Here is a 14,018-nt window from a genome sequence, read left to right as displayed (position 1 = left end):
TTTGTTTTCTTCTTTCAATCCGCCCAAGGCGAATTTATATAAGGTGGTGTTACTAGCTCAGCTGATTTTGTGTATGTGTTTCGCCGCACGGCTTCTGATATCAAATTGAAAAATTTTGTTTGAATTTCTACACACACTCTTACAGATTTTGACAGTTTATGCCGCCAAAGCAAAAACAAAATACATATAAATTTTTGTTTTTGTACTCCTGCTATCACTTTATATTAATTCGCCTTGAATCCGCCCCTTCAACTAACGAATAATATCAGAAGTTATGTGTTTCGCGTTTTTCGCTTAACAAATTTTATTGCGCATATGAAGCTTGAATATGAAAGATGATTATGGATTATTTACAACAGTTAACGTTAAAGATATTTTAAGTTAATTATTCAGTTAAGTAATAACGTAGCACCCACTACCCAAAGAAAACCCCCAAGCAACATATATGTAGAAGCAACATAATCAATTTAGACTATTATTTGGCCTGCATAGGAAATTTAACGAAGGTTTCGTCATCCAGCACCGTAAAACGATCGTTACGATATGTGGCCAACTCATAGATGTATTTGCGGCTGCAATCCTCCATAATTTTGTTAATAACCGGTTTGATGTTTTCGATGCCAGCTGTCTCTGAGAGATCGCGATAGTAGTCGTACTGAAAATAGAGAAGAAGAAATTTTGTTTTATTTAGTCCAAAACGGTCTCGGAGTCCTAGACTCGTATATTTTCATTTGTTGTGCGTTTCAAAACTCACCTGTTTATCTCCCATCGCATGCGCTTGTCGGTTGGTCAGACCCTTTTTGCGGCGTCGCTCCATATCCTTCTCCAGATCGGCGAACATCTCTTCACGACTTGGGAATTCTCGTTTCTTTGTGAAGAATGCCAGCGCAAATCGCACTTGCAAATCAAATGACTGTGAAGGGCAGACGTAGAAAGGCAAACCAATTAGCGCCATTGTTGGGTAATTAATGTTGATGCAGTGCTTGTAGAGTGGATGCACGAAATTATCATCGACACGCAACGAAACGTCGATGCTGAGGAAGGGGAAGGTGTATTTATAGCCGGTGCAGAAGATAATGTGGTCGAAAATTTCAGTGCTGCCATCTTTGAAGATAGCGCCATCTTCGGTGAAGCGCTGTGCGACGGTCTTCTGGGTAACATTCGGCATGAAATCGGTGCAAGGGGCTGGATCTAAGTTGTGGCTGAGAAAGATATGCTTGGCGAATTTGCTGATGTGATTGGTGATATCCATACCGCTAGGACCGGCACCGATTACAAGCACAGTAGCACCTAAAATGCAAAGCGTGATATGGTAAAGATTTGTGTTTATTTAGGGTAAAGAGATTTTACGATGTTCCTTTCTAAATAGGGCGCTTAAATTACTCACCTTCAAACGTATCCGGTTTCCGATACCAATGACTATGCAATTTTTTGCCTTTATAGTCGTCTATGCCCTCGATTTTCGGCATCAAAGGCATGCTATAATGTCCATTACAAACAAAAACATAATCGAAAATTTCCTTACAGAATTTATCATTCTTGATGTCTCGCACATAAATCTGGAAAAGAAGTAAAAAAATGTGGAATTTAAATAAGAGTGGGACGGAAAATTTGTAATTGGACTGTACTTGGCCTCAACATGCTTTGAGTCTAACAATTTTGTTTCTTACATTTTTACACAAACATCGGCAGTCTACTCATGTTTAAGCTTAATATTAAGTATTCATAGGGGAAAAAGGGAAACCATAAGTAATTTATTAGTACCGTTAATTTCTTTATGATCCGGTGATCGGAACTAAACCAATTTGATATGGGACCAACCTCCGTCCGTTAAAAAAGGATTATCCAAAACGTTTCACAACTTATTTATAATATACATCTCGCCCCACCGGAAGAATCAACCAACACCAGAAAATTGCGTATAACAGTTATTTTTATATACTGAAACCAAACATAGCAACACAGGATTTATAATTACACGGTTCAATCGAAATTTGGACGAGTTTGATCTCAAAAGCGGGTCCGGCCTATTATAAAATTGTCTTATTTTTATGACCGATTTAATCTTTTATGATCTAAAAAATTAAACAAAAAACAAAAACAACTACCACATGATCAAGTCGCAGCGCAATAGCTGCCCTTAATTGTAGTTGAGTTGGCATATGGAAAAAAGTGGAAAAAGCAACAGCAGTTTATAAGGTGAACTACAGGTAGCGGCATCACTGCCGCACTGATAAAAATTTGCAACACTGTTGCAACTGCCCGACTGATAATAGGTTGCTAGAAATTCACATCGACGTGATACTTTAATAATTCGCGCAACACTGCGGTTGTGATTGCCACTCGAACAAGCCCGACCATTAGTTTTTGTACGCTGGGGCCGCTGTATCGAATCCCAGTGAAGAAGTGTGATGAGGAGATGTGGAGATCTCCGAAATAGCAGCAATAACTTCTACCTAAATTATTGTTATTTTTCCACACCATTTTTCATAAAAACAGCCCTAAGCTCAATAAAATTGTTGAATGTAATCTTAATATAACGGTTATAATATGATCGAAAAAAAAAATCAAAACAACGATTATTTTTAACGGGAAAAAATCACAAAATAACGATTAAGTATTTTTCATTGAAAAAAATAAAAGTCACAAAAAATAAAAATCATAAAAAAAAAGTTAAATTTGATCGGAAAAATAAAAATCCAGTTTTACGGTCAAATTCATAATTTTGATTATAAAGATCATAACCGTTACGGTCCCCGATTAAAAGAGCAAATTTTACGAAAATTCTTCGCTTTCTTCTTATAAAAAGGATATTACCTATGGTCTCTGATTTGTACATTACTAAATCACCTATAATAATTAACCTAATAATTGAGAACTGAATTATGGAAATTCCTTAAAATTAGTTTAAGAATTAAAACTTTGTTCCCTACAAACTCACCTCCCATTTACCGTTCAATGGTCGTACACGTATTATCTCGTGTTGCAGCTTAATATATTTTGTCAAGTCAAAATGTTGCGCATATGATTGCAAAAATTTCAAGACCTCCGACGATGGCACAAAAGATTGTTCGACATCCTTGGGATATGAGTAATCGGGATAGCCCATTACTTCCTTTGGCAGATTTGTGCTATGTTTTGTAAATAATTAAAAAGGGGATAAACCAAAAATTATACACCTTAATGACAACAGTTGCCAGCCGCGTTGAGTACACCTACCGCAAGCCTTCGTACATGCTGCTGTGTACATCGTCCTGACCTGGTTTCGTATACACCCAGGTGCCACCGACTTCGCTACATTGCTCATAAGCGATCGCGTCCATGCCTTGCTGTAGTGAATTTTTTAGCGCACAAAGTCCTGCTGTGCCAGCGCCAATTACACACACACGTTTGCCGTTGGTAGTCATTGCGAAAAAATAGGCTTTTTCAATTTTTAATATTTATTTTTATTTTTTTATTTATCTTCTTGTTGGAGTTTTGTGGTTTTTTTTACAACTTTCACTGCTCTTCCTATCTCTTTTTAAACACTTCAATTAAAAAAAATATATTTAAAAAATATGCACCGGTATACTTCTTTGTATTAAAACACCTTTGTAAGTTTACGTATTCACCACGTTTTTAACTTGCTCTCCGATTTTTACGTCCGCTTTGTTGGAACACCAGGAAAATACTGTGATCGTCAGCTCGTTGTCAGCGCCATCAACACCAACATTTCCGCCGTTTACGGCCAGACTCCGTCAGAAATACGGCATGCCGCGCGGTCGATGTGGACGCCAACGACTGGACCGTGTCCAAATTGGTCATTGCGTGTTGTTGTAAATCAATCAATAAATATACATAGTTACATGTACATACATATATGCATGATAAGTCTGTGTATTTAGCATATGTATGTATGTACATACTCATTTCGTTTTCGATTATTTAGCAATTAACTGTGGCTTGGCTTATCTGAACGCAACCGAATATTAAATAAAATAGTAAATGCGCCAAACCATCAGGCGTTTAGTCAATGGTAGGCTGCGGCGAATTGTTGAGGATAGCAATTTCAGTGTACATAAGTATATATGTAAGTGTATGTACATACGAGTATTTGTAGTTGTACACTAGACAGTTCAGTTGCGAGTAACTAGTTGACTAATCTGTCAGTCTGCAGTGCTTTACCGTAATCAATTATGATGCCTCAATTTTGTTGCCTGATCAGTTCCTTACGCTTTTAATGCAACAACATTAAACAAAGAGTTGCTTACCATTAAATAAATAAGTTTTAACGCTAAAATGGTAAAGTTGTAAAAACGACTAATGCATATGTATGTTGTTTGTACGTTTGTATGTTTAATATTGTGTTTCAGTAATGTTTCATTAATGATTTTTTAATCAACCGATTAAAATACTGATTAAAGAAACATTTTTGCGCAGTATTTGCGCCTATCTCACTTGTAGTGGTTTTTATTCATAAATTTTGACTCAAGAAGTTTGAAATTCTTAAGACGTATTTGTTGATAACGTCTTCAACCTGTGTTTCATGTGTGACCTTGTTCCAAATACCATACATTCGGTCTTCACATGTTAAGCGCCTCATTTTGGAAATGATGAAATTTTGGTGCAGTGTACTCAGTACATTTCACTCACTATACCTTTCTTGAACACGAACTGGTATTATAACTTTGCTAGGACGTTTGTGAGTACCAGAAGAAGAAGAAGAGATAAGCCCATAAAAAGGTAAACCGAAATGATCAGCACGTCTGTAATTCGAAAACTATTGAAGATAGATTAATGAAATTTTGCACAAGGTGCGGTATAAGATAGGTGTAGCTTTTTACAAAAAAAAAAAAATTGGTCATTTAGAGGAACTGTCCCGCCAATCTGTTATATAACTGTAATTATTAAAAAGGTAAAAGTTGAAATAGTTAACTAACTACAAAAGCTAAAATGCCCAAAATTGATATTTAGAGTTTCCTTATAGCAAGGAATTATAAAGTGACAGAAATGGGCTTAAAATTTATTATTATTATTATTTTTATTTTTTTATTATGGGCGTGGCAAATATCGATAAAAACGTCAAATTGGTTTCAACAAAATTCCGTTAAAAGTAGTAGTCGCGAGTTCTAGCTTAAGTTTAGGCCTAAATGAAAGGTTCTATTACCCTTTTTTTTTGCTAGCGCTTCTCAAATATTGCAAAAAACAGCTTCAATATTTGCCGCATCAAAATCAGTGTGGCCCTGTGTCATTAATAGGGCAATAGGGAATTTCGCTCCCCCAATTCACGGGTAGTTTTTGGCTTGTTGCTATAAATATTTGACTTCAAGTAACTCCATAGGAACAAATCCAGTGTTTAGATCAATATTTTGATCATATTTGTTGAGAAATTCGCAAACTATTGTACGAGCTCTTCGGAAATACATACCTATTTCCCAAATAACTTTTCAATAGAAGTATTATTTCTAAAATGGCGGAAGTTTTGCAAAATGCCTACATTGTATTTGCCTAGGACCAGCGGCAGCTATTTTTTATCACGCATCTCAATGGGTTCTCTAGCATACGCTATCTCAAATAAAAAAATCTAAGCATACGCTTTTTAGGATCTAATTTTATTTCCGGTCCGTAATTAATAAGCAAAATATATTTTTTTAACTTTTTAACAATCGAATCATAATGTAAAAAACTTTGTAAAAACAATTGAAATAAGAAAATAAAATAACAAATACCAAATTTCGAATGACACGTGCTCTAATTATATAAATATGCATGTATGTGTACTTATGTACATACTAAGTATGTATGTATGTATGGTAATACAATATGCCTAGATGTATTCGTTTACCAAATAAGCTATGCCCAGGAAACAGATTATATGTACATATAATATATTCAAAATATACTTGATAACAACATCGAATCATGCAAAAATTTATTTTGCTTTGGTTTTTTTGTTGTTAATCTTCGATACTTTTCAAATTTACACTTTATACAATTTTCTGCGTATCCGTAAAAGTGGTACATAAGCGAAGTATTATTCTTTCTAGTTTACTCAGAAAAAAAATCAAATTTCCCCTCTTATAGAATGAACTTATTTTGGAAGTTTGCGGTGCGAACATAGTTTAGCAAAGCAAATTGATCATACTGTTACCTAAACGTGAAAAGATGCCAAGTCCATTTTTTGCAATTATTCAGGAGAGGCTATAAATAGATGGAGAGTCGCATTATCTGCCATTTTGCATCAAAAACTAAATTTTGAAAAGAAGTGGACTAGGATATATACCTAGTATGTATATATTCAGCTATTGTCAAAGCAAAAAAATATCCAAATGGCATTGTTTGCAATTCATGTTTATATATTTACTTTTAATAGTTTTAATTTAAAAGATAATTTGATCCATCATAGAAACCACATAGATACATAAATAAAAGCTTTAAAGCTTGCACAAATTTCACAGAAGTTGCGATCCCAAGTCCGAACTAGTCAAAAAATCAGAATTTCCAAACAAAGAAATCGTGGTACTAAGCTCAATAACACTATTTAAATAAACAGAATAAATTAGGTCCTTTCTCTGTCAGAGGTTACCAGTTTTAGTCCGAAAATGTTTCTGGTAATGAAATTTTCTGGTAAATATGTCAAACAACCATTACATGGATCACCCGTTACACCTAAGTATGGCCAGTTAAAATCGTTAAAATATTTTTTGGGAACCCAATGAAATATTGATTTAAAGGAGGAGAAATAGTATATCCAGGCTTGGGCTATTTGAATTGACGGGCACAGATATTTATGTATCTACATATAGACGTCATATAGTCGTTGAAATGCAAAAAAAGCCGTAGATAACTAACTAAAATTTTGTATTGCTTAAAATGATGTGCGGACATATAATTCGATGAAATGCATCATAATAAATCAAACAGGGAATTTTAGATTTTTACTTAGTTACGGTTTTTTGTACTTCAGCGACAATGTGAGATAGGAAATTTCTATATTAAGCTAACGATATGTATGTACATATGTCAGCCAGGTAAATCACATCAAACTCACGTGCAATTAACTACAACGAAAATTAAGGCAAAACTTGTTTGATACACCTATGCCAAAAAAGCTGTGATTTCAACAGTTGTAATTACTTGCTTATTACTACACTGAGGGAAATAATGCATAGTAACCCACTGGCTTGGAAATAACTTCGGCTGCACGTTATTTTGCAACTGACAACGTAATGCGTCGTCGGAGGTATTCATTTTTTGCTTTACTAGTAGATGATAATGGTCATGATGACAATTTTGGTACTAAAAACTCAATATAATCATGGCTTACCTCGTAAGGTGCTTACCTATTTTCCCAGATGAAAAATAAATACTTTATATTTTATCATCGTTTAAAAATTTAGCATGCACGTCTTTCAATGTCCACATCTGAGTATGTATATGTAAGTGAACATACCCAGTACGGCATAGCTCAACCAATTCCCTTAGAAAAAGAAATTTATTTTTACTTATGTACCAAGCATATATGTAATACTTCTTTATTGATAGTAACGTATCTTCACAATTGGGGTGTTCACAGTTCGTTCCAAATTGTGTCTGAAAATGTAGACGTCTACATTTTGAGGCATCTTTAGCATCAAACTGTGAGCACCCCTTTTTAGCAGTCGTCGCAAAATCGTCTCAAAACTTTGCTGGTGTTGCCAGACATTTCTTCTTTGCGTGCTTTTTTATATGTCGCCTTTCGATTTTGTTTCTGAAAAATTGTAATTATTTAACTTAATTACCAATTCCTAATATTTGTTATTTCTTTTCCTTGAGTTATTTCTTTTCATCATAAATTGCGCTCAAATTAAATGCAAATATAGAAAACGTGCCCAATAAATAAAAAAATGCGGTTAGTATTGCCATAATGCAACCCTGCTGCGAGGTTGCAAAATGTAGACGCGTAAAAAACATACCTTTGAGTGTGACAAAATGTAGACGGCGTCGTTTTCCAATTTTGTATGGGANCAAGGAAAAGAAATAACAAATATTACAAATTGGTAATTAAGTTAAATAATTACAATTTTTCAGAAACATAATCGAAAGGCGACATATAAAAAATGCACGCAAGGAAGAAATGTCTGGCAACACCAGCAAAGTTTTGAGACGATTTTGCGACGACTGCTAGAAAGGGGTGCTCACAGTTTGATGCTAAAAATGTCTCAAAATGTAGACGTCTACATTTTCAGACACAATTTGGAACGAACTGTGAACACCCCAAATGTATTTTTATTCCGCAATCAAAGGGAGACAGCCTATCAAATAAATGTTTGCTTGTGTTAGTATAAATGTATATTTGTGAACTATTACAAACAAACAACTGTCAACTCACTCCAGGAGCGGTTTGAATTGAAAATATTAAAAAAAATTGAAAAATTAAATAACCAAAAATTTTTCCCTGAACGTGATTGGGGCGAGCTTTGTGGTAACTGGCGGATTTGAATAAGCAACAAGAGATGTATAAGTTACACTTGAGGCGATCACCGTAACCACTATTAAAAGATATACTGAGAGGATCTGTGCCTTCCTTTCCAGCACCCTAGAGAGCATGTAGCGTCTGTCCGTTTTTCCTGATAAGGCTAATTTTTAAGTAAATAGTACAACATACCGACACGTGAAATACGATTTCTTTTTCCTTACTTTTTTGTTCAAAAGTTCCACACAAATTTTTTTTTGCTTTAATTAAAATTTAATTTTGTAAAATATTGACGGTTACTGCACCGCTCCTGATTTTTTATTCTTTTCAAACGTCATTCTGGGTACATTGGTTTGGTTGGTTGGTTGGTTTTCTCGTTCTATCATTATATATTTGCACTCTAATGTTGGCGGATGTACTTTCAACGTACTGCCAATATAGAAGTATTACATATATGGTACCAAGTAACTTCAAATTGATGTTTAATCACCTAGCAGTCTCCTTGAGATAAACCAAATGCTTACACTTTTGATATCTTTGCAAATAATTCAATTTTAGTTGAAAAATCATCTAACTTTGGGTAACTAACTATTTCAGCATTTAATACTAAGTCATTTTAAATTGGTTGAAAAGACATCTGCCAAAGAAACATACCGACTTTGAAGTGCTTTAAGTCAAATAAATTTTAAAGTCGTCGAAATCAAATGCAGAGTCGGATAATTGACTGCTTCCTAGGACATCGCCATGTCAAAGTCAACAGTTCGTTGCAAGTAGGAAAATCAGATCTTCAATTAGTTGTGGTGGGTAAAAAACTCGTCGAAAATCAATATTTAAACTACATAGTTTCTTTTCCTACTGGGTATGTATACCAACACACACATAGTACATGTTGATCCGTGCAAATGCGCTAATTGCGTGCTGTGGTTTAGATTGAAATTCAACATTTGATGCTGAGTGCGCAAAGATGCTTGCCACAATTTGTTGATTTCCAGAGGGTCAGGGTTCGAATTCCATTGCAGGAAACATGCAAATTAAATACATATTTTTTTTTTTTTCGTTTTTATCTTGATTATGCACTTTACGGATGCTTTTTCAAAACGAACGCTTCATTTCAATATGCGCGTAGTTGAATTGAATATTTTTGCCACTAAACAGTACTTTCGTTGACATATATAGTAAGATCAACTACATTTCTGTTTAATTCTGGTATTTTTTCCCTCAGTGTACGTTAAATAGTACAAAGTTAAATACTACCGATAGCATAACGTATTTTACATGCATACATATCTACATATTTATGTAGTAGATGTATATAAATGCATCCATATGTATGTATGTATATTTATATTCTATGTTGATACATTTTGTACGAGTGTCATTAAATAGTCCTTAGAATATATAAGAAATAAAAAGTAGGGCCACCCTAACTATACATATGTACATATGTAACATAACGTTCTTCTATTATTGTCCTACGCACAGCACCGTGGTTTTCTTACGTGCAAACCGACATTGGAGGACCTTCTCGATGTTCAAAGGCGAGCGAAGTACGACCAAGCTGTAATGCATTATAAACACTAGCTCTTTGGTGGTGTTTCATTACAAAAAGTCAAATCAAGTTCATCGATTCACTGTTGTTGTGTTAATCCACGTCGAAAGTTGTAAACAATCATCCAACCAAAACCGTTTTTTTAAATATTCATTTTTTTGCTTACTTGAAACTTGGAAGTAACTGTAAACAACACAAATAGCGTTCGTACTGTAAAAAGTTCTGGGCGTGTTAATGCGCAAGAATCGAATATGAATTCGAAAAAATCTTATTTGTGCCAATTTGTACTTGCGCAAATATTTGTGTGGTGTATTTTGCGCATAATGCTAAAATATTTTAAATTTTATCGGCTCAAATGACATTAACGTTGCGAATTCTATAGACGTGTTTAGTGACCTCCCTATGATTGGACATAACGAATTGTCTTATAAGCATAACGTTATGTCTTATACTCTGTCTTATAAGTCTACATAAGAAACATATCTATCCGCCTGCTTCCATATCACTAAAAGAGCAAAAGTTCGCCAAATATAAAAGCCTAGTCTGGGTTGATAAACGTGTATGACAACAGAGTGTTTTGTTGAATTCCCCGTGACGCCAGCGCAATACATCTGGTATGACCATAAATGATCTTTGAACGTCAATGCACAGTGGTTCAAAACTGGAACAATTTACTGGAGCCTTCAGTTTTCGCTCAATTTGATTATTCTTTTTTTTAAATGAAATCTATTCAAATTTGCAAGAGACTAGTTGAGCCGAATTTTTGAATTTTTGGTTTTTGTACTAAATTTTTAAGGCGAAGTGCAGAAAAAGTAGCAATTTTGAAGAGATTCCAAACTTCTGTTAATAAATGTTACATAACAAAAATTATTTAAAAACAGTTGTAGGGTGCCCCCGAAACGGAAAAGGAAAAAATTTCACCAAAATTAAAAAAAATTGAGTTTTTAGAAATATGTTGGGTATGCAGTTTATAAATTAAATTTTAGTACAATAAAGGCAATTTGCAAGTGGCTAAAAGGTCGCGTTGATTTTTAATAATTTTTTCGCAACAATTTCAAGCACATCTGCATGCATTTGTTATATTATTAAAAATCAACGCGAACTCTTAGCCACTTTCCACTTGCACTTAACCTTTACATTGAAATTTTACATTAACACTTTTTACATTAAAATTTTGTTTCGTTTTGGGAGAACCCCGCAATTGTTTTCAACTAGTTTTTATTATGTTACATTTATTAACTGAACAGAAGAATCGAGTTTCCCAAAAATTGCACCCTTTTCTGCAATTTGCATACAAAAAATTAAACAAACAAACAAAAATTCAAAAATCGTGCTAAACAAGTCTCTTGCAAATTTTATTGGCTACCATTAAAAAAAATCAAATTCCAGTTTTGAGCCACTGTGCAATGTACAGATGAGTTTACTGCGGTCCTACTATGTACGCTGGTTTGTGTTAGTGAAATAGGCAATCAGCAAAGATGCTAAACAAATGCTAAGTCCTATTTAAATAGCTATGAAAGTTGAATTTCTATTACTTTGCCAGATTTTGCAGACAATATTCATAAAAATACAAATTTTGTAGAATGTTGATAATTTCATATTTCAACTGCTAGATCAGCAAAAATAATTTTAATTTAAATCGTTCTGCAATTTTCTATACGAATTAGTGTGTTACTACCTACCTAATAATAATTTTGCAATTTTAATTAGTTGATTTGTGACACCTCAATCTATTACTGATCTACATATATATGTATATATGTAAATAATTATTTACATGGAAGTAAATAAATACTTTTCTTGTGCTAAAATGTGATATTTATTATAGACATCCTCGTTGTCCGTTATCAATGAGTATTTTTTTCTCTTTTGGCATTGAAATAATCAACTAAAAGTTCATCCAAGCTAGCAGTTGACATTAAAAATTACTTTGTAAAAAATAGCCAAATTTTGTTTTAATATGTATGTACTGAGACACATATATTGTAGATACAGATGTGTGTATGTACGTACATACCAGGGATGTTGCGAATATTTGCATTCGCATTCCTTATTCGAATGATTCGCATCATTAAACGCATTCGCATTCGACATTCGCATTCGCACCAAATGATACGAATGTTTTGCGAATGCGAATGTGTACATAATATTGTTGAAATGGCTCTAAGTCTGTCCAACCAGCGTGGGGACAATAACCGGCTTTTAGCTTCAGTCGCTAAACGGTTAATTAGTATATCAAGCAACATTGATGGACCTTCGACAAGTACTGCTAAAAGTCGTATAAGCAACCGCAATCCGCGAAAGCGAGGGCGCGGATGTAGAATCTGGAGACCTTAAAAATGTGANTAGAAATAATTTTCGATTCCTCCCGCGAAAGCGAGGGCGCGGATGTAGAATCTGGAGACCTTAAAAATGTGAAATTAAAGCTCAACTGAAGGCCTATCTTAAAGAAAAATTAGCTCTTCTCAATGAAAATTCTCTCGATTGGTGGAAAACTAAACTAAAATACGACAAATTAACATGATCTGGCCCGCAAATATTTGAGCGCTCCACACGTCAGCGTTCCAAGTGAGCAATTGTTCAGTAACACCACAAGTCTTATTTCATGTACATATATGCCCTGGAATTGGACAACTCACTTAAAAATACTACTTTCTTTGTTACTTATCTGATGTTACTTTTTTAGTTTAAGCAATTTTTGCCGTTTTAGTTATATAGGGCTGTTCCAGCTCTCAAAAAAACGAAAAATTCATATTCATATTCTATTTAAATTTCTTAAAATGATTAAAATGCTTGTATATTTATTTCTTCAAGAAAATTTGCAGCAACAGCAAAGTACTTTTTCTAACAACAGAAATGATTTTTATTGAGAACTGGATTCTAAACTTAAATGGCTAGCTCATTTTATAACAAACACCTTATAAAACCACATTTCAAACTTCGGGCAAAAATTAATTTCAGAATTTTTTTGAATATGCAGTTTTATAGCCCTCAAAATTCTAGTACAATAAACTGCAAGTTTGAAGTTGCTAAAAGAACGCGTTGATTTTTGGTACTTTTTTATGCATTTTCTTCCATTCAGAGTATATTAATTTTTTTTTTTTTAGAAAAATATGTAATAGTCAGAAAAAAATTATCAAATATCAAAACGTTTTTTTTTAGCAACTTAAAACTTGCATTTTATTATTCTCGAATTTAATGGGGTGTGAAATTGCATACTCGAATCAAATTTTAAAAAATCTGATTAAAGTTGAAAATGTCATGAAACTTTGCCGGTTTTTTTATAATTTTTGCACAAAGTTTGAAATGCGGATTTATGTATATGCTCTTTGTTATATAATGCTCTAGACTTTTATGAAAAAATAATAAACATTAAACAACAAAAAAAAAAGTCAAAACGTTGCTGGTTTAAAGATTGCCGTATTTTGACAAGGCAATTTCGAAAATGTGTTTATATATTGTTGTTTTTCTCGCGAGGATACATCTCTTTTTTTTTTATTTCAACGTACCACCCTAACGTCATTAAATTTAAACTCTCCAAGAATCATTAGACTTTTGCTAACGTTTTTGCTGTTCAATAAATGAATATAAGCGCCCTTAGAGTCAACGCGCGAGACGTATATTCAGGGGTTGTAGTCGAAAGTTCAAGCTTTAATTTAAGCCTAAGTGGAAGGTTCTATTACCTTCTATCAGCTTCTCAAATATTGCAAAAAGCGCGATTTTTTCACACTTTGAGCACGTTTTTCTCAAAATCTGGAGCTGATAGAAACTTTATACTTACGGACTCGTAATCAGCACAAAAAAGTCTTTCAAAACAGCTTTAACATTTGTTGCATTTTGTTTTCTATTTTTGTTGGCCTGTATGATCTGATTGGAAAACATTATATAGCGGGGCGATAGCAAATTTGATGGCCTTTAGAGTGGTGGAAAACTTTAGAACTGGAGCTTAAAAAAAACTGAAAACGTGGTTTTTCCAGTTTGCAAAAATGATTATTTAGAAAAATCTCAAAAACCAGTAGTTTTTATATTTTTGAT

At 33.7% G+C, this 14,018-nt stretch overlaps 1 protein-coding gene across 1 annotated transcript; it reads right to left on the bottom strand.

The window, feature by feature from the left end:
* Positions 1-272: 272 nt before the first annotated feature.
* LOC108364434 (flavin-containing monooxygenase FMO GS-OX4-like) lies at positions 273-3,782 on the bottom strand. Its single transcript, XM_017618102.1, has 6 exons — positions 3,590-3,782; positions 3,220-3,527; positions 2,942-3,131; positions 1,388-1,559; positions 755-1,290; positions 273-655 (listed from the first exon to the last, which is right to left on the bottom strand). The coding sequence occupies exons 2-6, from the start codon at positions 3,405-3,407 to the stop codon at positions 476-478; spliced, it is 1,266 nt and encodes a 421-aa protein (XP_017473591.1). The 5' UTR covers positions 3,408-3,527; positions 3,590-3,782; the 3' UTR covers positions 273-475.
* Between the last annotated feature and the right edge of the window lie 10,236 nt (positions 3,783-14,018).

The sequence above is a fragment of the Rhagoletis zephyria genome, unplaced genomic scaffold (genome assembly GCF_001687245.7).
Source record: "Rhagoletis zephyria isolate East Lansing unplaced genomic scaffold, Rhagoletis_zephyria_1.1 Rzeph_scaffold_01557, whole genome shotgun sequence".
Taxonomy (NCBI): Eukaryota; Metazoa; Arthropoda; class Insecta; order Diptera; family Tephritidae; genus Rhagoletis; species Rhagoletis zephyria.
The sequence above is the reverse complement of the archived record's forward strand: the minus strand, read 5'-3'. Positions and strand labels throughout refer to the sequence as shown.